The sequence below is a fragment of the Aulonocara stuartgranti genome (assembly GCF_965226115.1).
Source record: "Aulonocara stuartgranti genome assembly, chromosome: 22".
NCBI classification, from domain to species: Eukaryota; Metazoa; Chordata; class Actinopteri; order Cichliformes; family Cichlidae; genus Aulonocara; species Aulonocara stuartgranti.
The window spans coordinates 18,790,287-18,811,014 of NC_138957.1; the positions used below are offsets into that span (position 1 = coordinate 18,790,287).

At 41.5% G+C, this 20,728-nt stretch overlaps 1 protein-coding gene across 2 annotated transcripts; it reads right to left on the reverse strand.

Moving 5' to 3' along the window:
- Positions 1-1,659: 1,659 nt before the first annotated feature.
- On the reverse strand, positions 1,660-20,078 carry pdcd6ip (programmed cell death 6 interacting protein). 2 transcript variants are annotated; one of them, XM_082521786.1, is made up of 18 exons: positions 19,764-20,078; positions 17,398-17,452; positions 17,241-17,310; positions 15,937-16,064; positions 14,875-15,028; positions 13,856-13,956; positions 11,769-11,885; positions 10,736-10,958; positions 10,424-10,547; positions 8,601-8,778; positions 5,087-5,198; positions 4,713-4,882; positions 4,119-4,367; positions 3,794-3,928; positions 3,569-3,663; positions 3,331-3,466; positions 3,051-3,241; positions 1,660-2,678 (listed from the first exon to the last, which is right to left on the reverse strand). In XM_082521786.1, exons 1-18 carry the CDS (start codon positions 19,967-19,969, stop codon positions 2,492-2,494), a joined length of 2,631 nt encoding a protein of 876 aa, XP_082377912.1. In that variant the 5' UTR covers positions 19,970-20,078; the 3' UTR covers positions 1,660-2,491. The 2 variants fall into 2 exon arrangements, with proteins under 2 accessions (XP_082377912.1, XP_082377911.1); XM_082521785.1 differs by having other exon boundaries at positions 11,769-11,900.
- Positions 20,079-20,728: the final 650 nt, after the last annotated feature.

The window sequence follows — 20,728 nt, forward strand, 5'->3', positions numbered from 1 at the left end:
ACGTTCAGTCACTTAATCCCTTTTCCTTCCTCATTCTGAAGCTCGGTTTGAACTCCAGCAGGTCGTCGTGTCCGTGCCTTCGTGCCTAAACGCTCCGAGCTGCTGCCGAGTTAAATAAGTATGCCTGGTAAGTGGCTGGTTAGTGTACGAGCTTCAGCTCTATATTCCATTATTTTATTAAACTGAAACACTCTTTACATAAACCCTAGGACAAATGAAAAATTGCCCCAAATCCCCCGTTTGGGTATCTCTGCGCAGCAATTCCTCTAATCGAGTATTTCTTTGCAATTATCAACATCATAGCCAAAGAAAAGCCTCGGTTCAGCCTTATTACAGACAAACACATGGTGAGGAGGAGAGCAAAGCGATGAGAGAAAGAGAGAGAGAAGAGTGGGGGAGTAAGAATAGTGTGAACACCAATATGGCTGAGTGCGGAGTTTGGGAGCCATTAGGCAGAAGGTAATTAATACCTGTCACTGCAGTGCTCTGTTCGCTGCCTTTATTCTGTTTCAGACCAATTAAAATGTGACACTCCTCCGGTGGAGAACGCCTTGTTAAAATTAAACGGCAGAGACGCACAGACACCTTTGATAAACACATCCAGAGCTACAATTGGCTTTGGCAGCAGCGGCGGCAGAGCCATGCTGTATAGATATACACAGAGAGAAAAACATGGCAGTGTGTATGTGTTGTGTCACTTCCAGTAGGAGATGCGAGCTGTTAGATCTGATTAAAACTGTGTTTCCTTGTGAGTCTCACTCCAAAGCGCGAGCGCGCACACTGACGTAATCTTGCGAGACGTTTATGAGCCAGGAGATACTGACCGGTGTAGATAACTCACTGCCAGCGATTCGCAGCTCGGACAGCAAGGACAGACGAATGGTAAGCAAAAACAGATGAGCCAGGAGAGCGAGGAAATGCCAGGTGGTGTACAAAAATAATAATTATTTAGAAAAAGAGAAAACGCTTAAGAGCAAAGCAAAAAAATCTGATAAGAAGGAAAACAAAGGATGGGAAGAGCACAGAGGGAAACTTAAGTGAAATATGGTGAGTTTTTTTTTTTTTTTAAAGAGTTGTGGTGGTAGGAACTCGAGAAGACAGATTAGACAGAAGAGAGGAGAAAATGGAGAGAGAGGTGGAGTGATGGATGTAGGCAGGGGACCAGCAGCTCTCTGCCAACATCTCCATGCATCCTTCCAGACATCACACTGCGCTGCCATCTGCCTCCCTGACACACACACAAACGCGCGCGCGCACACACGGGGAGGAGATATGCGAAATCATTAGCGTCTCCTGACACTGAATAAATATCTCGGGATGAAATCTGTCTATGGAGAAATCACCTGCGGGGAAATATGATTGGATGAGATCACGACCTCACTGGAACGTAATTTGCATGTCATCTAAATGGGATCTGCCCCCAGTGCTCGGGGGTCAAAAAGCATCCGATTAGTTGGATGGGACAAGTCAATCTCTGATTGGCTGACAGAAACAACAACGGCAGGTAGTGCTGCTTCACACCCCCTCCTCCCCCTCCCCTGTGAACTGCAGGACTGCCCTCTTCTGGCTGCTTTACAAACCTCCACAGTTTAAGGAGAGGAAAAAATAAATAAATCAATAAATAAAAGACATCTGAAACACAAAGACAAACAAATGGCGTCTAGTTGCTGTTGTTTTTAATCTCAAAGGTGATGGATAAAAACAAAAACACAAAGAGCAGGAGTGGCGCACACAGAGTGTCTCGGTTAATCACATACAGAGTCTTATTTATACATATATTTATATAGCAGAGCCATTTCTCCCACTTGTACAGCCTCTTGATTGTAACACGGAAATAAACCCACATTCCCGGGGTGAGAGAGCGAGAGGAAAGAGTGAAAGAGAAACAAAAACAGTCATCTACATTAGAAAACCTACCGGCCATTCGTTTTTCTCTTGTTGTTTTTTTTATAGATTTATACATCAGAGAAGCATCAGTATTCATTACAAAAATAGTAATATAGTTAATATAGATGCGCTGGGAGATTTGATTGAGTCAATACAGATGCACAGTCTCCAGCGAGGAAATGAAGAGCCGCTCTGTGCGCCTCGATGAGTGTTGTTACAGCAGTCCACCTCAGTCAAAGAGTCAGTTTTCATCGGAAAGAGGTTAAGGGTTTAATTTAATCAACAAAACTTTTAGAAAATGAGTACATAAAAAAATAAAGAGGAGGAGGAGGTGTTAGTGCACTGATGAAAGCTGAAACAGTTTTAGGGAAAAGTGCTGCCAGGATCCAGAAAAACATGCGCTTAACAAAAAGAAAGATGAGTTACAGAAAAGTGTTAAAGGCTTTTCAGCAGCTCCACCTTCACACAGCTGCTGTCAGGAGGAGAAAAAGTGTAAGACGAGTGGAGGAGCCCATGGGATTGAAGTGTTATTGCTGGGGATGTTTGTTTGTTTTTTTTTTAATTTGGTGTTAACATGTGAGGAATACGGGGATGAAGAGGGGAGTTATTGCTGAGGGTAGTAGGGCTGTTGCTGAGGGGGTTGTTGGGGGTAGCCTGGGTAGGGCTGTCCTGCTGGAGCAGTTCCTGGGTATCCTCCCTGACCCGGAGTCTGGTAGGGCATGTAGGGCATGTTGGGCATGTTGTACTGGCCGTAAGCATAAGGATTGTAGCCCATAGGCATCTGGTAGTACCTGCAGGGAAAAGACAACAGACGAGACAAACTTCAAACATTGTATAATCAAAACACTTCAGAGTCAAAGGTTGCAGACTTCATTTAAAAGTTATAATGAAGCAAGTAACGCCCTCTTCTAGCATCAGTATACAGAGCTAGAACTGAGTTTGGGTTTAATGGCATTTGCAGCTGGTAAAATTAAAGACCATCTATAGATTTTTAATTGCTCCATGTTTACTGAGAAGATATTTCATGCACCAATGAGAATGCGAACCGGTCAACCTGCAGCAGTTTTTTTTTTGTCACTTTAAGGACCAAATGAGGTGCTCAGATCTGAGAAATCCACTGGAAAAAAAAACAAAAAACAGAGAAGACAGATTTGAAAACTGACCCAGGGTAGCCTTGGTAGGTGGGGTAAGGTGGTCCCTGGGCCTGGGGTGCCATGGGTGGTGGGTTGTTAGTGGGAGCGGCAGCAGGTTGTGAGCTGGCGGGTGTGGTGGAGGCTGCCTGAGGGATCACGCTTGGTGGAGGTGGCCTGGCTGGGGGCTGGGGCTTTGACTCGGGTTGTTGAGGCTGCACAGGCTGGAAGACGTAGAGGGAGAGAACAGAAAGATGAGCACACGACTGACAGATGTTGATAATATTCAATGCTGGGCTGAGTATCCGCTTACAAAAACGGTTCTGGGTGCAGGGGTCGGTCCAGGAGCCGGGGCGGCGGGGCCGGAGGGGGCAGCGGGAGTGCTCTGATAGGCGGGAACGTTGAAGGCTGGAGCGCTGGGCTCTCGAGCGATGCTCTGCTGCAGGTCCCTGAGAGCAAAAATCGAACATCACAAATAAAATAAAACAGAACCCAACTGCAAAAACAGTCTTCCTTCTTGGCCAGCTTGGAATGACCGTGCGGGTACGTACTTGAGGAGTTCATCGCGCTCCGTCTTACGGGCAAAAACGATGTCGCTGCATTTGTTCTGGAACTTGAGCAGGATTTCTGTCAGGTCGTTGTAGAACTGAGCGGGGAGAAACAAACAGGGACAAAAATAACTAACCCGGTTTGGGACGCACAAAAGTAGAGCACATCTGACAAAAGATATGCATCGCTGCGGCACGGCTGGTCCCGCTGTTCTGCTGAGCACGTACCTTGGTGCCCTCGCGCAGGTTGTTGCTGATCTCCATGTAGCTGTCGTGGGCCGAGGCCAGCTTCTTGAGGACCTCCTCCCTCTGGTTGGAGTCTGCGTTGGACTGCTTCAGGCTGCTGAACTCCTGGTGGGACGTCTGGAAGCAGATCGCAGGTTGAGAGGACGGTTAACCTCCGACTCCTTTTATTATGTATGCACTTTATGTCCATCTATACATTCTTTTAATCCGATACAGTTAAAGCATCATTCCCGTGAGGGAATTCTGACCCAATTTAAGCAATAAACACACATAAAACCCGCACACTTCCCACCAAAGCTGCCTGTACCTGAACTTTCCCCAGCAGCTCTTCCTGTGTGCGGAGGCTGGCCTGCACTCGCTGGTTGTAGCTGCCGTACAGCTGGTCGAGCTGGCCCAGCGACAGCTGCTCCTCATTGATTGCTCCATCCTGAGCCAGCGCCGTCAGGAAGGTGGTGGACATGTCAAAGGTCACGGACTTGATCTCTCCCTCGATAGTCTCCCTCTCTTTCTTTACCTCCTCCAGCTGAGCGAGCAGAGAGCGCAGCACGTTCACTACCTACAGGGGAAGGTAGACACATGACTTTTCCACAGTCCGACATTAACCTCTCACCCTCGTTACAGTGAGTCCAGCAGCTGGAGAGAGGTGCAGTTCTTTCAGTTCTGCTTGCTTAGTTATTTGAGCTCCCCAGTGAAACACAACACAGTATCAGCAAAAAAAAAAAAAAGAAAAGAAAAGAAAAAGGGAGGCAGTGAGGGGAGGAGGTAAAGGGCCATAAGGAACACAATGTCCACCGGGGGTTTCTGTGCAGCAGGAGTCGACGTTTATGGGACACACACATAAAAAAAAGCACATTCCCAATATTTAAGCTCACAAACAAAGATGTAAAGATGTCAGACAGACCTCGCTGCCCTGTAGTGTCTTGGTCGGGTTGGCAGAGGGGATGGCGGCGTTGAGCTCGTTCTCTGGTTTACACAGCAGGGCGATCATGTCACAGTGGGTGTTGTAGCGGTCCCTCACCACCTGGTCGGCCTGCACTGCCTTGTCCAAGATGTTGCGGAAGTTAGCGCCCTCTGTGTAGGGAGAGGATTAGAGGGACTAAGAGAGGGCTTTTTACAGCGCATAAACTTGCACGACAAGTTTGTGTCCAATAAATTAGGAATTTCCTGTTGTTCTTTTGCAGCGCGCTCAGTGTGTAATGGCCCCAATAAATAAATTTTTTTTAAAAAGCGCCCAACACCAACAACAAATGAGAGCAACAATCTTCCTTGGCATACCGCTTCGAAGGGGCTTGTAGAGGTCTCCAGAGGGAGTTCTGCTCCAGCGCTGGCTGAACTTGGTCCTCAGCTCATTGTCGGTCGTCTCTTCATTGTCCAGCATCTTCAGAGACTAAAGGACGAGAACACAAAGACGCTGAGAGGACAAAAACACCACCGATACACATCGATTAGCACAAAAGTGCTGTACATCTAAAATAATGAGAGGACATAACACCAGCATAAGATAACAGAGTTTAAAGACACATAAAATGAGGAAACCCGAGTAAGAAATGATACAAAAAAGTAATCAGAACCGATTCTAAAGGTGGGTTTTCAAACGGGTTTGAATATGTATCATGTTGGGGAGGTCCTGATGACACATGAGGAATCTGTTAGACTATTTGGATATTCTTATTATTGTTATTATAATGTCAGGATACGGAAAAATTGCTTATACAGCTGGTGAGATCCTGTCATTGTGGCATGTGTTTTAACAGCTTTTTTGTAAATGTGGGACCGGAGCTGGCTACAACAATTCCAAAAAGTAATCACAGCGAAATGTCACTGATAGAAATAAATTCAAAGACTATGTTCTTGTCGGGAGTTACTGAATTAGATATTTTAGATGTAGTTAACAACTGTAAGAACAAGACCTCTACTGATTGTTTTGGTATAGATATGACATTAGTTAAACGAATCATACATAGCATTGCCAGACCTCTAGCTTATATATGTAATTTATCATTTCAAACGGGGAAATGCCCAAAGAAAATGAAAATAGCTAAAGTTATACCCATATATAAAAGTGGAAACAAACACATCTTCACTAACTATCGACCAGTGTCCCTGCTCCCGCAGTTTTCTAAAATATTAGAAAAACTTTATAATAATAGACTAGGTAAATTTATTGACAAACATAAACTAATCAATGAAAGTCAGTACGGATTTAGGACAGGAAGGTCAACTTCAATGGCTATCATTGATGCAATAGAAGAGATAACCAACAGTCTGGATAGAAAAAGACATGCAGCAGGGATATTTATTGACTTGAAGAAAGCATTTGATACGATTAATCATAGCAGATTATTTAAAAAATTAGACAGATATGGTATTAGGGGAGTGGCCTTGAAATGGATCCAAAGTTATTTGACTGAGAGACAGCAGTATGTGAAGATGGGCGAATTTGAATCGGGGTATTTGGGCATTAGCTGTGGAGTGCCACAAGGATCAGTTCTGGGACCAACTCTATTTAACCTTTATATAAACGACATATTTAATGTATCAAAGTTATTAAAATTAGTTATATTTGCTGACGACACCAATATTTTTTATTCTAACGACGACCATAGTGACCTAGTACTTAACATTAACAACGAGTTAAGGAAATTAAAAATATGGATGGATGTTAACAAATTATCTATAAATTTGAGTAAAACCAAGGTAATGTTCTTTGGGAATTACAATGTAAATGAAGATACTGTAATAAAAATAGATGGTGTAGTCATAGACGTAGTATCAGAAATAAAATTCTTGGGAGTAATGATTGATAGCAAATTATGCTGGAAATCACACATCAGACATATACAAAATAAAGTGTCCAAAAGTATCTCAATCATAAATAGAGCCAAGTTCTTCTTAAACTGCCATGCAATGTTTTTGTTATACTGTGTACTAGTCCTACCATACTTGACTTATTGTGTAGAGGTGTGGGGCAATAATTACAAAAGTTCTCTGCATCACCTGGCTATACTACAAAAATGTGCTATAAGAATAATGTATTCTTTGGGTTTAATGGTAGGATAAAGGTAGGATATTATAGTCACACTAATATTTTGTTTCTGCAGTCAAAACTATTAAAATTGATTGATTTAGTTGAATTCTCGACTGCTCAACTCCTATATAAGGCAAATAAGGGTATACTGCCAGAAAATATCCAAAAGCTCTTTACACATAAAGAAGGAGGTTACAATTTGAGGGGATGTAGTAACTTTAAAAGGCAGATAGTTAGAACTACCAGGAAAAGTTTGTGTGTGTCTGTGTGTGGAGTGAAACTTTGGAACAGAATGGATGTAGAGCTCAAGCAATGTCCAAATATTCATCTGTTTAAATCGAGGTACAAAAAATGTATATTGTCAAGGTACAAAGAGGAATCGAGTGTGTGATTGTTTATCGATGATAGTAAATAATAATATATTCTTTGTATTATTTCTTTCTTTTTTCTTTGTTTATATATAGAATGTTAACAACAAATACTTATATAAACAATTATTTTGTAGAGTTGAAATGGACACTGTTGATTATTGTCTTACGCTGTTGTTATTACTGTTATCTCCATTATTAGGAAACAGTAGACCAGAATTAATTCTTAAAAGTAAAATTGATGAAGTTACAACTATACAATGGAAGCAAACTTCATTGATATTTTCATAGCTAAAATATAAATAATATACGGAGAGGATGTAATGACCATGATGGTGATGACTGTGATATTCAGCGGTGGTAACAAAGACTGTATTATTGATGCTAAATATTTACACTACTGTATGTCGTAATTATGACAATGCGATAATTTTATAACCGTAATTGTATGTCACAAATATTTAAATGTACTGCGCAACTACAAAATTTAAAACTCAGATAAGATTGTAGGGGTGGGAGTTAAAAAGCTTGTCTTCATCCCACTCCTTTTCGAGCTAAACTTGTTTTTTCTTTTTTTGTGTAATTGTACATTACAATAACTTTATTATTTGGTTGCTCGAATAAAAGACATTCATTCATTCATTCATGTGTTTTCAGAAACTGCCACACTTGAGACACACGAAGCAGCGATTATTACATCAGTGATTATAAACTTTGCTCGTCCATGTTTGCCTCGTGTACTTTTTAATGATCACTCAACATGCATGTTAAATAAAAAAACTGAAACTGCAGTTTAATTAAAAATAAAAACTCAATATATAAAAAATTAAAATCTCAAATAATAGTCATTTTTTGGCGAGCTCAATTGTATTTTCGTCTTTTTTTTTTTTTTTTTTTTTAACCTCCTTTTAGTCTCATTAATGACTACTTTTTAGGAAAATTAGGGCATTTCAGTTTGGACTTTTCAACTCTGCCAACAAACTTGGAGGCAGATTGTGCTTTATGTTTTCCCTCCCATCTGTTTATTTGTTTGTCAGCATGATGTTTAAAAAATGGGTTGGCTGAAGCCGGTGGACAGACAGTCCTTGGCCCAACGATCAGTGGATTAGATTCCTGTGATGATGCGGATCTGGGATTTCCGCCACTAGGAACGATTAAGAGTTTTTTTTAGCATTAATACGCTCTTCTGGTAATAATGGTGGTAGTAAACTCCAACATTCGCGGCGTCCAAGCCAGGATTCATATGCTACGTTTTGAAGAAAGCAAAGCCATATGACGAACAAGCTGTTTGCAGCCTGTTGTTCTAAAAGCGGCTTCTTCGCTTTGTTAAACAGATTTTGGGGTCGCTGCGAGCAGGAAGGTCAGAGGGCACGTGTCTGCTCGCGTCACCGACCTCATCCAGGATCTCTCTGTTGCGGGTCAACAGCTCGGGCAGGTCTTTGATGAGCTGCTCGATGCTCTGCAGTCCTCCGTGCTGCACGACGTTCCTGGCCTTCTCAGCAATGGATTGTGGGATGGAGTCTCCTGACAGATCCTCCAGAGCAGCTGGCAGGTTTAGAGACGCCAACACCCTGATGGAGAAACGCATCATCTGTCAGTTATTACGGCTGCTTGAACATTAATTTGTAGTTCGTCAGCACGGAGCTCATTAAAAACAGCTTTTACAAAGTTTACTTGACGAAAACAAGTTAAAGTAAATATTTTCATTTTACTGCTTTAATTGAATGACAATGCACTCATGTTGACGTCGTTGGCTCAAATTTCTAATAAAGATCTTCAAACGATGTGCTGAGAGCGCCGCACTGACGACACGAGTGCTTTTATCGACACGTTAATGGTACCTGATGCTCCCTCATGTTATGAATTATTAAATTTATTTACAGAAGCACTTACTGACATGTTAACAGGAAGACACAGAGTGGTTTACACAAACAGCAACTCATATGAGAGTTTCCACATAAACTCAGATGGTGAAGTCGTTCTTTTTACGTTACACAGAGCAGGACATCTTCCAAGAAATACTCCTGCATCAGGACACATGATCACCACTGCTCTCACACGGGCCTGATGTGATGTCATGCAAACTTTGAGAGACATGACAGGCAGAATCCCGAATAGAAATCTTTGAATGTTCACCATCTTTAACACACGAGCCAATCGTGTCGTCACACTCTCATTCATAGTAGTTTGTAGGCTGCCTTCTTTCAGCTGCTCCCTTTAGTTGTCGTCCCCATCTCACCCATTCCCAGCATCCTCCTCTGTTCTCCTTCACTACATCCATGAACCTTCTCTGTGGTCTTCCTCTTCTCCTTCTGCCTGACTTTGTCTCCAGATCTTGCTCACTCTCAGCATCTCCAGCTCCGCCTCCTGTCTTTTTGTTAGCACCACCGTATCTAAGCCGTACATTGTGTACTATCCTAGATGTTTCCTTTTGCTGTGTGTAGTAAAGATGTAGGTAAGTGTACTTTTTACACACCCATAACATGAATTAGGATTTCTTATGGTGCTCTGGTGGATAGGGGAAAGGCAAGTATGGTGGTGTTGCCTCACAGCAAGAAGATCCAGGGTCCTCTCGCCCTACGGTAGCTGATATAAGCTCCAGCAACCCTGACCTGGATAAGCGGAAGAAACTGAATGGTTGGCTCTGATTGGAGAAGCCACGTTGATCACGTTGCAGAAGCCATAATGGATGTGTTTTTTCTTTTTTTGTTTGTTTTGTGTGCGCAGTAAAAGTTACTTATGGGGAAAAAAGACCAGCTTCACCCGTGAGTCTATATATGCAGTTTTCAATGAAAACCAGAACATCAACATAATAGCTCATTCGGCTCATCCTGTGATCCATCACAGTTCACAGGTTCTTGTATTAAAGTCAGAAAGAAAGTGCACAAACTAATAAGAATTCAAATCCGCTGAGCAGTCACCGAGGCTCACAGTCAGTCATATCTAGGACAAACTCAATCTCATTCACTCAAATCTCACCAATACTCCAGGAGGAGCAGCAACTCTCATATTTCATTTAGATGGAGGCTTTAAAATTACTGCCACAATCATTGCCCCAAAGTGATGAGGCTTTCTTTAATATCATAAACCTTGTTTGCAGTAGCAAACTGGCTGATAATTCAGGTTCTCGCATAAAGCCCCACATATGATGGCGGAGAATCGCTCAGAGCTGGAGCTCATGTGAGCATATAGCTTTACAGACACAGCACAGCATACCCGTTGCAGAGATTAGTCGCCTCCCTCATGGTTCCCACCAGTCTGTTAACAGTCTCGGCCTTCCTCTGGCTGTAAATGCTCATGGACTGCTGCACGGCCATGGGAACCATCTTCTCAAACAAGTCTGAAGTGAAAAGATCGAGACAGGCAAATGGTTTTAAACAAAAAAAATAAATCAGTTTTCAGATCAGCTGAGCATCATTCTCAGCACAGTTTCTTTTAGATTTTTTATCATTTTCACTTTTATCTTTTTATTAACTTTCATCAGATTATTTCATCATGTCAGTATGGAGGTGTGTCCGCGGTTCGTACCTGAAAATTTCTGACTGAGTGGGGGTGTGATGGCGGCTGGTTTGACCAGCGCTGCTTTGCCGATTTGCTCGAGGTCTTTGACTTCAGGCACCCGGTCGTGGTAGATAAAGTCGTTGTCTTTCTTAGCTGCTGTGAGGGATCGGTTGATCTTGTCTGTCAGATCCTTAACGCTCACGTACTCGTCGTAACGAGACGCCACAGTCTTAACCAGCTCTGCTGCGTGCTGGATTGATCAAATAAGGGAGGAAAAGTTGTGGAGAAGCATTTAAAAAAAACAACAACAAATATATATATAGGGATGGGTACCGGTGTCCGGTGCCATTTGACATAAACGGTAGTAACCAGACCGAAAAGCAGCGCACATTTCGGTGCTTTATTTCGGTGCTTTATTTCGGTGCTTTTTTTTCCTGAGCTGTGATACACTTCTAGCCAATCATTTTACGTTTCCGAGGATAGTAGGCGGGGCCAGGTACGTACGTTCTTTTATGCAGAGCTACAGATTAAAAATGCCCAAGGAGGACCAGTCAAAGTCTGGCTGTACTTCACAGCAAAAGATGCAAACTCAGCAGCAACAAGTGCTTTAAGCTGATACTGTGATACTGTCAAAGGAGGTAACAGGTAACACCTGGCGACGCATAGCATTTTTTTCAAAAGCCCAGAAATGCGCCGTATTTGATAGCTTGCTGCGAGACCTCACACCGTGCACATCTACTGCGGGTGGGTTGCCTGTTATCGGACCCGGAGCAATATCCCCCAAAAACCCGAAGAGAGTCCTGGCCCCTAGCCCTGCCAGTGTAGCAGAAATGATGACGGATGATGATGGCAGCAGCAGCCGTTCTTCTCTGCGTGAGTAGCTTAATGTTGTTCGTGTGTAATTAATATATATATATATATATATATATATATATACACACACACACACACACACACACATATACACATATACATATACACACACACACATATATACACACAATATTATTATATTTTTTGTTTTTCTAAAGGGCTGTAAAGCGAGGGGAAACCTGTGTACCTGCAGACGAGCAATCTCCTCCCCGAACCTCTTCTTCTGCTTGGCCAGGACACTCTGATGCAGCTCGGCATTGGCTTGCATGATGCAGTGCTTAGCTGCAAGCACCGGAAGCACTTCCTGAAAATAAAAATACTGACGAGGGAGCGGCAACCACAGAGCAACACGCAGGCATGCAGACATATATAAAAACACACGCACATACACGCACAGTGGCAACGCAAACCATAAGATGGCAGGCGCACATCAGCGAGGTAAAAAATAAATAAATAAATAAAATAAAAAAATCAAATTAAATAAATACAAAAATAAATTAAAAAAAAAAATAAATAAATCACAGAAGCCAGTGACAGACAGGGGTGACAGAGAGGCGTGCAAACACAACACAAGCGCGCACGCACAGACACGACCAGGGCAAACGCCAGCACCACGGCGAGGGATGCAGAAAGAAAGGAAGACAACGAGAGAGAGAAACAGAACAGGCCATGAGTGTTTTAACCTTCCAGAAAAAGCTGCTTCATCAAACATCCCAAAACCAGGTGTGTGTGTGTAGTGTAGAATGGGTCCACTGTCAAGCTTTTTAAAATGTTTTTTTATTATTACCTGGCAAGTTTTCATACTTTTAGCAATACAGCTCCTACTACTAATATATACAGAGGCAACTGAGGGAAAGAGTTAAGTCAACTTCCTCCTGATTGGCTGCCCCTTGCAAACAGAAGCTTTTATCAGCAGGCGAGTGGGACAGCTGTGCTCACATATTAAGCATGACTGAGCTGTCTGAATCCTGAATCATGTCCTCATTTTTCAAATCTCTGGCCATGTTTAATATGAGTGTTACGGCTCAGCGGGGTCTGGAGTGATTTTCGTCCAGTAGGTGTTTTCTCCTCTCGCGTACTTTAGGTACTGACCTTGGCAGCTGGCCACAGTCAGCAATTAGGACAGGTAGGTCAGGGAGGGGAGCGCAGTTGTCCTTGCAGTGCAGTGACTTTGTGTTTTAGCTCAGAGGGAGAGGAGGGTTTAACTTACTCTGTTTTGTTATGTTCCTTCTTTTGATGGTGATCATGACTCGTCTGTCTCTTAGTTTAATTAATAATTATTATTTTTAAAAATCTTTATTCTGCTCCTTTTTTCCCCCCAACCCAGAAACTTTACGTCCCCATATCCTCTGGACTTTTAGGTGAACGTAGCTATGAGGACAAACTGCTGTAACAGCATATATGAAGCTACTTTCTCGTCACACTTTATTTCCTCGTCACAAGAGCGAGGCATAATTAGTGACTTTTAAATAGTCCCAGATTTGTCCTATCAGAGACATCTAAAGATTTTTATTTATCAACAATAAAATATGGAGAAATAAAATCTCAGTAGAAGCTGAAAGCAAGTCTCGTTTTATACAATTAACTAACAAAATATTAACAGATTATGTTTTTTGTTGGCTGACAAATTGATTGATAAATCCTTTCAGCTTTAAGGTATGCAGATGGAGAATTTTGCGTTTTTATTGTAAGAAAAAATATTTTTCAATGAGCTATAATTTATATTTGTACAGTTTATATCAAACATCATCATTTCTAACACGTCACAGCTGTTACATTTAGACATGTGGAAATTCCCACATTTAAATACTTCAGTTATAACTTATAACAGCTGCCCTTTTCTCTGTTTCGATCTGCTTAACTCCAAAATATTAAACGTGCAGCGTGGACCTCTGTTAATGTGTGTGTGTCTATGTGTGGTTGCATCATTTAAATTGTTAGTAACTACTTTAAGATGTCTTTGATTAAACGGAGAGAAACCAATCAGAAAGAACAAAGGTCAATATGTAGTTGAGTATTAATCAACCAGTCACAGTGAAAACAGGATGGAAACAGAAAAATGACAACAGAAAGGGTGTGAATGGGACAGTCCCACAACCCGAGTATATTTCCCACATAAACACAAAACAATACACACAACCAGACACACTCTAAAGCATTAAGAGTCCACGCTCTGCATGTCTGCACCCCGCCGAGCACATGGCTGACCGTGGATGTGTGGCTTTCCATCTCGTGGTTAATGTGTAACTTTGTGTGTGTGTGTTCTTCATATACCTTGGGGAGGTTGTCCTTATACTGACACTGCTTGAAGGCATCTCCGTAGAAGTCTGCCGCCTGATTGGCCAGCTTAGCGATGACAGCGTCTTTCATCTTATCTACATGGTGAACAAGAGCCTTTTAAAAGGATGCACCAGGCAAAGACAAACACGTGAAAAGACTCCAGATAACAAGCTGCTTTACTCAAAATCACACATTAACCCTCGACCACTAACGCCGGTAGTCTGACAGTCCCAGGAAAGGATGGACCAAAGAACCAATTCCCACTTCCATTATTTATTTATTTTTAAGATTTGTTTTTTAATTATCACCAAATTCTTCACCAATTTTAGAAACTTGGAGTGTGCTTGTGATGCTTTTTTCCATTTTATGAGATTTACTTTAACATAATTTGATGGGAAGTATTTTTTCTCGGTATATCCAGTAAAACAGACCCAACGTTATTGATAATGATGCTGGTTGGTTGCTTTGGTCAAACTCTAAAGTGGTTCTCTGAGTGGTTTTCAGAGCTGACTGCTTCCACTACATTAAAACATCACAGCAATACATGTTAGAAAAGTAATCTACAACAAAATTACACAACTTCTCAGCAGATGAGTTTTTGTTTTTTTATATAAGAACCTATTTTATAATGTAATCTTTAAAACTCCAACACACAAACTGTGCAGACAGAATGGGGACAGAAGCTGAGAGTAACTGGGACCTAAACTGCTCCCATCAGCACTGGAAATTAATCTTGAGACCAAAAAAAAACAAAAAACTGCTTAAGTGGGTAATTAAGGATGATATATAATTAATTAAAGTACAATACTTCATTTTATTTGTAACATAAGCTTCTGTGAAAATGTTAACTTGCAAGATGGCCCACAGAGTAAAACTCTTAAGCAGTAGTAGAAGTGTCATGCACTTTTTAAAAGTATTCAAAGGGGCTTAAAATAGAGTCTGTGTTTTAAATAAATGATCATCAAAATGCACTGAAAGGCTTAGTCATGTCTTCAGGGTCAGGGCTTTGGTACCTGAAGTGGCTTTAAGAAAGAAGACCTCCTGGGCCTGGGCCAGCATGATGAGGCTCAGGGTGCCTACAGTCTCAGGGGAGATGTCCATGGTGGGCTCCCTGTTCAGAGCAGACAGCACTGTGTCCTTGATGTGGCCAAACGCCCCGCTGGCCAGCTAAAGGAAGACACCAAGAGGAAAAAAATGAATCCAATCCAAAACTAAAAGAAGATTTTTCCCCAAAAACAGAGCTAACTGTGGCTTTCAGCCAGCTTCCTGGGCCTCAAATGCAGCACCATCAGGTCACATGTTTGATAAGAGCGTCACATGTTAGAAAAGAAATAAAAATACAAATTTGTAAGTCCCGCCTGTTTCTGTCACACTCTGGTCTCGAGCTTGGAGTGAAACATGTCAGATTTGCATTTTGTTTGTTTGTCTGGTTAAACACTCTGCAGGCCTACTCTTTCTGAAGCTTTTCATCCTTCTGGGGAAGCAGATCAATGCAAATATTTATTATCATCAGTGGAAAAGTCAGACTGATGCATTTCACTTCAATTCCTCGAAACCTTAGAAAGATGGGGCTAAACTTCATGAAGTTCATCCTGATAAATTTCTGACAAAGAGGACAAAAATAGACGTACAGCAGAGTAAACCCAAAACAGCTGTAACAGGATGGATCATAAAGGTGCTACAAAGAGCTTTGAACATTTCCTGGCTTCAAACACACAGGCAACCGAAACAGAGGAGAGAAACACTCGGTGCATCTACTCTCTGGAGAACATTTGCACAAACATTTGAATCCTGGAAATTTTACCCCTTATCTAAATTTCAGAAACAAGAAGAATCGACTCAGTTAAAACAAACAAACGAACGAAAAACAACACAAAAACAAACACAAAAATTGAATATTTCTCCATATTTTTGTAAAAGACAGCTTGAGTGAACTGTTTTATGAGAGACAAAGGTATAAATTATCTTTTTTTTTGGTGGGCTCCGGGTTTAGGTTTTGTTTAAGGAGAACTAAATATCATCTAAGTTTTAACAGTGATAGTATACTGTATGTTACTGTGTGGTAGTACACCCACCTGATAGTATTTGGCAGAGGTCTTCAGTCCCTCGTCATTATCCAGATTCTGCTCTGAGGCGATCTGACTGGCCAGAGCTGCCACGTTGAACAACACACACGTCTTCTCATAGCCCAAACTGGCCAGAGCTGCAACACAAAGGCACAAGAAGGGCTCACTCTCAGTTCCACAACATAGTTGAGATTTTCCACTAACCAAATGTGATGCAGCATACAAAAACACGGCCACAATTTTCCTTTATTACTATGTAAAATGTTACTTTTCCTAAAATTTCAAAAGTTCTAGATCAACATGCTTTTATTTGATTGATTTCTATAAATTTTTTATCTCCAACATGTCAAACCGTGTTTGTTCTTTGAATTATTGTGGTTTAGTCACAGTGCAAATAGATAAATAGTCATTTACAGTAAGTTTGTAAATTATTAAACTTCTGATAAAAAACACTGCTACACTTATAACAAACTGTTGATTGATCACAGTCACATGACGTTATCGCCACAAGCTTTAAGTGGCCAGTATCACAAAGAGGGAAAATCTCATTGGTCAGGTCGCACCCCTAGGTGTGTGTAGCTGCACTGAGCTGGGGATTTCCCATCCCAGCTGAGAGGTTTGCTCATTACATAGTTCTGAGAGATATTTAGAGACAGCGAAGTTGAGATAACAAGCACTGACAATATTGGAAAGTCCAGATTTTTGTGACTATGTCACTGCTTTTGTTTTTGTCAGGATTCTCTGTCTCTTCTTGCGCTGCATGGGTGAGAAAACTCACAGAGAGGACAAAGTGACATCAGTTTTTTCCCCACTGAATATTGTTTCAGGTTGTTGAAACAGCTGTTTGCATGGATTTACACAAACATCATTCCTTCAAATTAACAGAAACAGAAACAATCCAATGGTTGAGAACTCCAGCTGATCAATATGACGTATGAGTAACTGTGTGTGCATGTGATTTCCCCTTGCTCTGTTACACAAGAAACACATGTCAGCACCACATACTTCTTTATGAAATCTTTCTAACTCCATATGACATCTTGTTGGGCCTGTTTCGTATGTGCATTGAATTAAAAAGAATTGTTTCTCACTGGGTGTGTTTCATGACTGTGTATGTGAAAGAAAGATGAAAACACAAAGAGACAGGAGGAATAAAAGACAGAACAACAACTACGTACCTCAGGGGCAGAGTTTTAAATTTACAGGAATTAATGTGATAACATTTCCTCCTTTTACAGCCAACTGTTATACACACAATGACATGCACGTGTTCTTACGGAGGTAAAAATACGTGTTAAAAAAGCCAAACTTACCGAGCTTGACGGAGCCACCAAATAGCGATCCTTTATCAAAGGCATCCTTCCATGTGAAGGTTAAGCAGAGCTGCAGAAACAGGAAGAGGCTTTGTGTTTAAGTGCTTTGGCTCTGTAACTAACACACGGTCATGCGTGCTGCAGCTCAATCATTTACCTGATTTTCAGAAAAGGGGAACTTGGGCTCGACGGCACACAGCTGATCATAATATCTGCAGAGAGTGATGAAACACCACAGATTGAAACTTTGATTTTGTTTATATCTAAATCCAGAAATAACATTTCTCTAAAAAGTACTCAAAGGGACTTCAATTCATGGCAAGTTAGGAAAAAAGTAATGAAGAGACTTTGAAACATAATTGAAATGAACCAGCTGTATAGAGGTAGAGAATGTTATGACATCTGTGGTGTGAGGAAGCTCAGCCATTTCAGAGTCATCTGACAATGACTCAGGAAACAACAACACACACACGCACGCACATACACACACACCTCGGCTCTTTGTCCTATCAGTATCAGCGCCTGTGATGTGTGAGCAGTCTATTCTGAGGTATGACATCAGGGAATCCCTTTTACCGATCCTTCAACATTTCTCTCCTGAACTCAAAACACATCAGTAAACACACACTGGCGTTTAAAACAGAACAAACTGCATACAAAGTTTGTATCCTATTCTCTCTCTCCCTCTGTCTCTCACTCACACACGCACACACACACGCACACACCTGAGCAGTGGAAAGGTGAGCCGAGGCGTGCCACCTGGTTAGCTTGAGAGAGAAAGAAAGGTTCCTACGCAAACAATGGTCACCATAGTGACACAATGCTAACATTCAGTGATGGCGGCTTAATCAGTTTCAGCATGCTTCTGATCGGTCCTGAGCAGACTGCTACTAAACCACAGGTCCCACATCACACACAAAAGTCTGTAAGTTAGTTTAACCAACAGATTATTATATTAATCTTTTTCAGACAGAATTATTTTTAAATTGGTTTCTATCAATATTTCCCTCAGAAAACCCAAGAAAACAAAAGAGCATAAACTAGCGCTCACACAGTAAGGAAATTTGTTCACGTTTTTAGAGAGACAGGACAGAAAAAAAATACCTGGGCTGACTTTTGATCAATTATTTCCAGTCAGTTATTTAAAATCAAAATCTTAAAATAAACAAACACAAACTTCAATATACCTACCTACACAACAACAAAAGGTTGGGATCACAAATTTGCATACCTGGACACTTACTAAGGTAATATGAGAGGACTCTATGCATTAAATAAATCACGAGTCATATTAAAAAGGACAAAGTCCGTACCTGTATGTCACCCAGGAATAAGAAACAGGCCTGTTCAAGATATATTCATTGCAGAAGAAAGGCTACACTGAAACTAACCCACTAATATACTTTTGTGCCCTTATTTTGGAAGTTAACTTTAATCTCAGCGGTCATAAGAACACATAGGCTGCAGGTATATAATAACCCATCAAGTTTAAGAAAAGTCACAAATATTAAGCTGATTTTGTCCCCCAAATTGAAGTTTATAAACACATTTATCCCTCTCCCTGGAAAATACAATCTCCCTCTCCCCCCTCCCTCACCACAGCCTGGGGTTCAGGATCATTTGAGTGCCACATCTCTCTCATCCCTCATTAGTGCCATGCCTCATTTATAAGTACCGGTAAGTGTAGTTACACGGGAGGAAAGGCACCAGTTAACAACATAGAGGTGACAAGGACACAGAGGGACTTTGTTTCACAAAAATATATCACATCTATCCTACCAACTTCCTCTATGCAAAGCACTTAACACAGTGACACCATTTATGCTCAGCTTTATGGAGCTCTCAGTGACATCAGCAACTTCTGGCTGACAGGAAAAGGCACGGTCTGGACTCTCTCCCTTTTGTTTTTGCATCTGTAGATGAGCAGACACATACTGAGGCTTTTCTCACCAACACTGCCTCTGTGCTGACAAACGCGTCAAAACTGCCAGTTAGACGTGATTAAGCTGCATTTTGCTATTGCTAACACTCACACCGAAGGCTTCCTTCTCTAGGCATTTGCGACAGGTGTCTGTGTTTTAAGTATAAGTTTGTTTCTTACAACTCAGGTTCTTTTCTCACATTCAGAAAGTTCAAATTCAGTGTTTAAGCTAAATCTAGACAAGGTATAGTTTTCTTTAAGCCACTTTAGCGTAAAGGCCATAGCTATAAGTGTGAACCAGGTCGGCTTTCCATGCCCAATTTACCCTCACAAGCAACTGACAGTTCGGTTAAACCAGCCAGCACATCCCGCCTGTATTCCCCCCGCAGGGAAACTTGGCAGGAGTAACAAATGACTCAGTTATTTCCCTGAGAGCGTCCTCCTAGCATTTTAGCTCGGTGCTAGCAGCTCAAAGCTAACCCCGCTGGGTGCGGCGATGGCCGAGCTAAATCAGCGCCACAGGTGAGACAGCCGTTCGAACAGTTGGCGTTAGTTACATAGCAGGCGGTTCACGTGTTATGAAACAGTGTTTTGTTTTTTACCTGAGTAAAATCTCCAGGGAGCTCTCGTGTTTGTCTAGCGGCCTTCCCAGCGCGCTCTTGCGGAGCTTGTTGAGCTCCTCCACGGCGCGGAGATACTCTCCCTGATCCTCGCTCGCCGGGTAAGTAGACGTTACGAATTTCGACAGCGGTTTCACCAGATCCACTTCGGACGATTTTTTCAACGGGACTGAAATAAACGTCGCCATTTCGGCCCGTGAAAGCGCTTTATTAACTCAGAAAAAACAGATGGGAACAGCGAGCCAGGGACACAAACAAGAACGATCACTTCCTGGATTGTGACAAGCGACGTCAATTACGTAATGGGAAGCGCCGAGGCGCAGCGCGCAGACTCAGTGCCGCTTTACTGAGAAATGAGCAAATGGAAAGAGAAGGAGCTTTGATCTTCCTATTTTCCGTGATTGAACTCCGCCAAAACCTGGAGTTTAATCTGCTGTAAATTGCTGACCTATATACTGCCAAATATATCTGAAATTGAAAGCTATCACGTCACTGTCACGAGGTAGAAACTGCAATCAGTGTTTTGTTTATGTTTTTGCCAGTTTCCCTTATATGTATCTTTATATATACAGATATTATAAAATGTTATTTGGCAAAAAGAAAAAAATTCAAACGAGATCTGGCCAAGAAAACAACAGAAACTGAAACAATTATAACATAACAGTTCTAAAAAATATATCATAAGCGGCCAAAGAGCATTAGATTCATTACAATGTGGAACACAGAGTATGTACAATGAAGCAGTCATAAGAATATTTACAAAACAGGTCATTTCTTTATTTTATATATTCCTCCACTGCAAATCCAAATACAGCTTATTTAGCAAAATAAGCAATGATATTCGAAATTTAACAAATAGTATACAAACAGCTGGTTGTTCAGTTTGCCTTGCACAAGGAAGCTGAACAACACCAAAGGACCTAGAAGACCACTGAAGAATTCAAAAG

Bases quoted from the DNA above. Each gene is read 5' to 3' on its own strand.
- pdcd6ip (XM_082521785.1), bottom strand. From the start codon at position 19,969: ATGGCGACGTTTATTTCAGTCCCGTTGAAAAAATCGTCCGAAGTGGAT. The intron at 16,065-17,240 runs GTAAGTTTGGCT...TTTGTGTTGCAG, and splicing joins TGGTGGCTCCGTCAAGCTCG to CTCTGGCCAGTTTGGGCTAT. The intron at 8,779-10,423 runs GTATGCTGTGCT...TTTCTCCATCAG, and splicing joins GCGACTAATCTCTGCAACGG to GGTGTTGGCGTCTCTAAACC.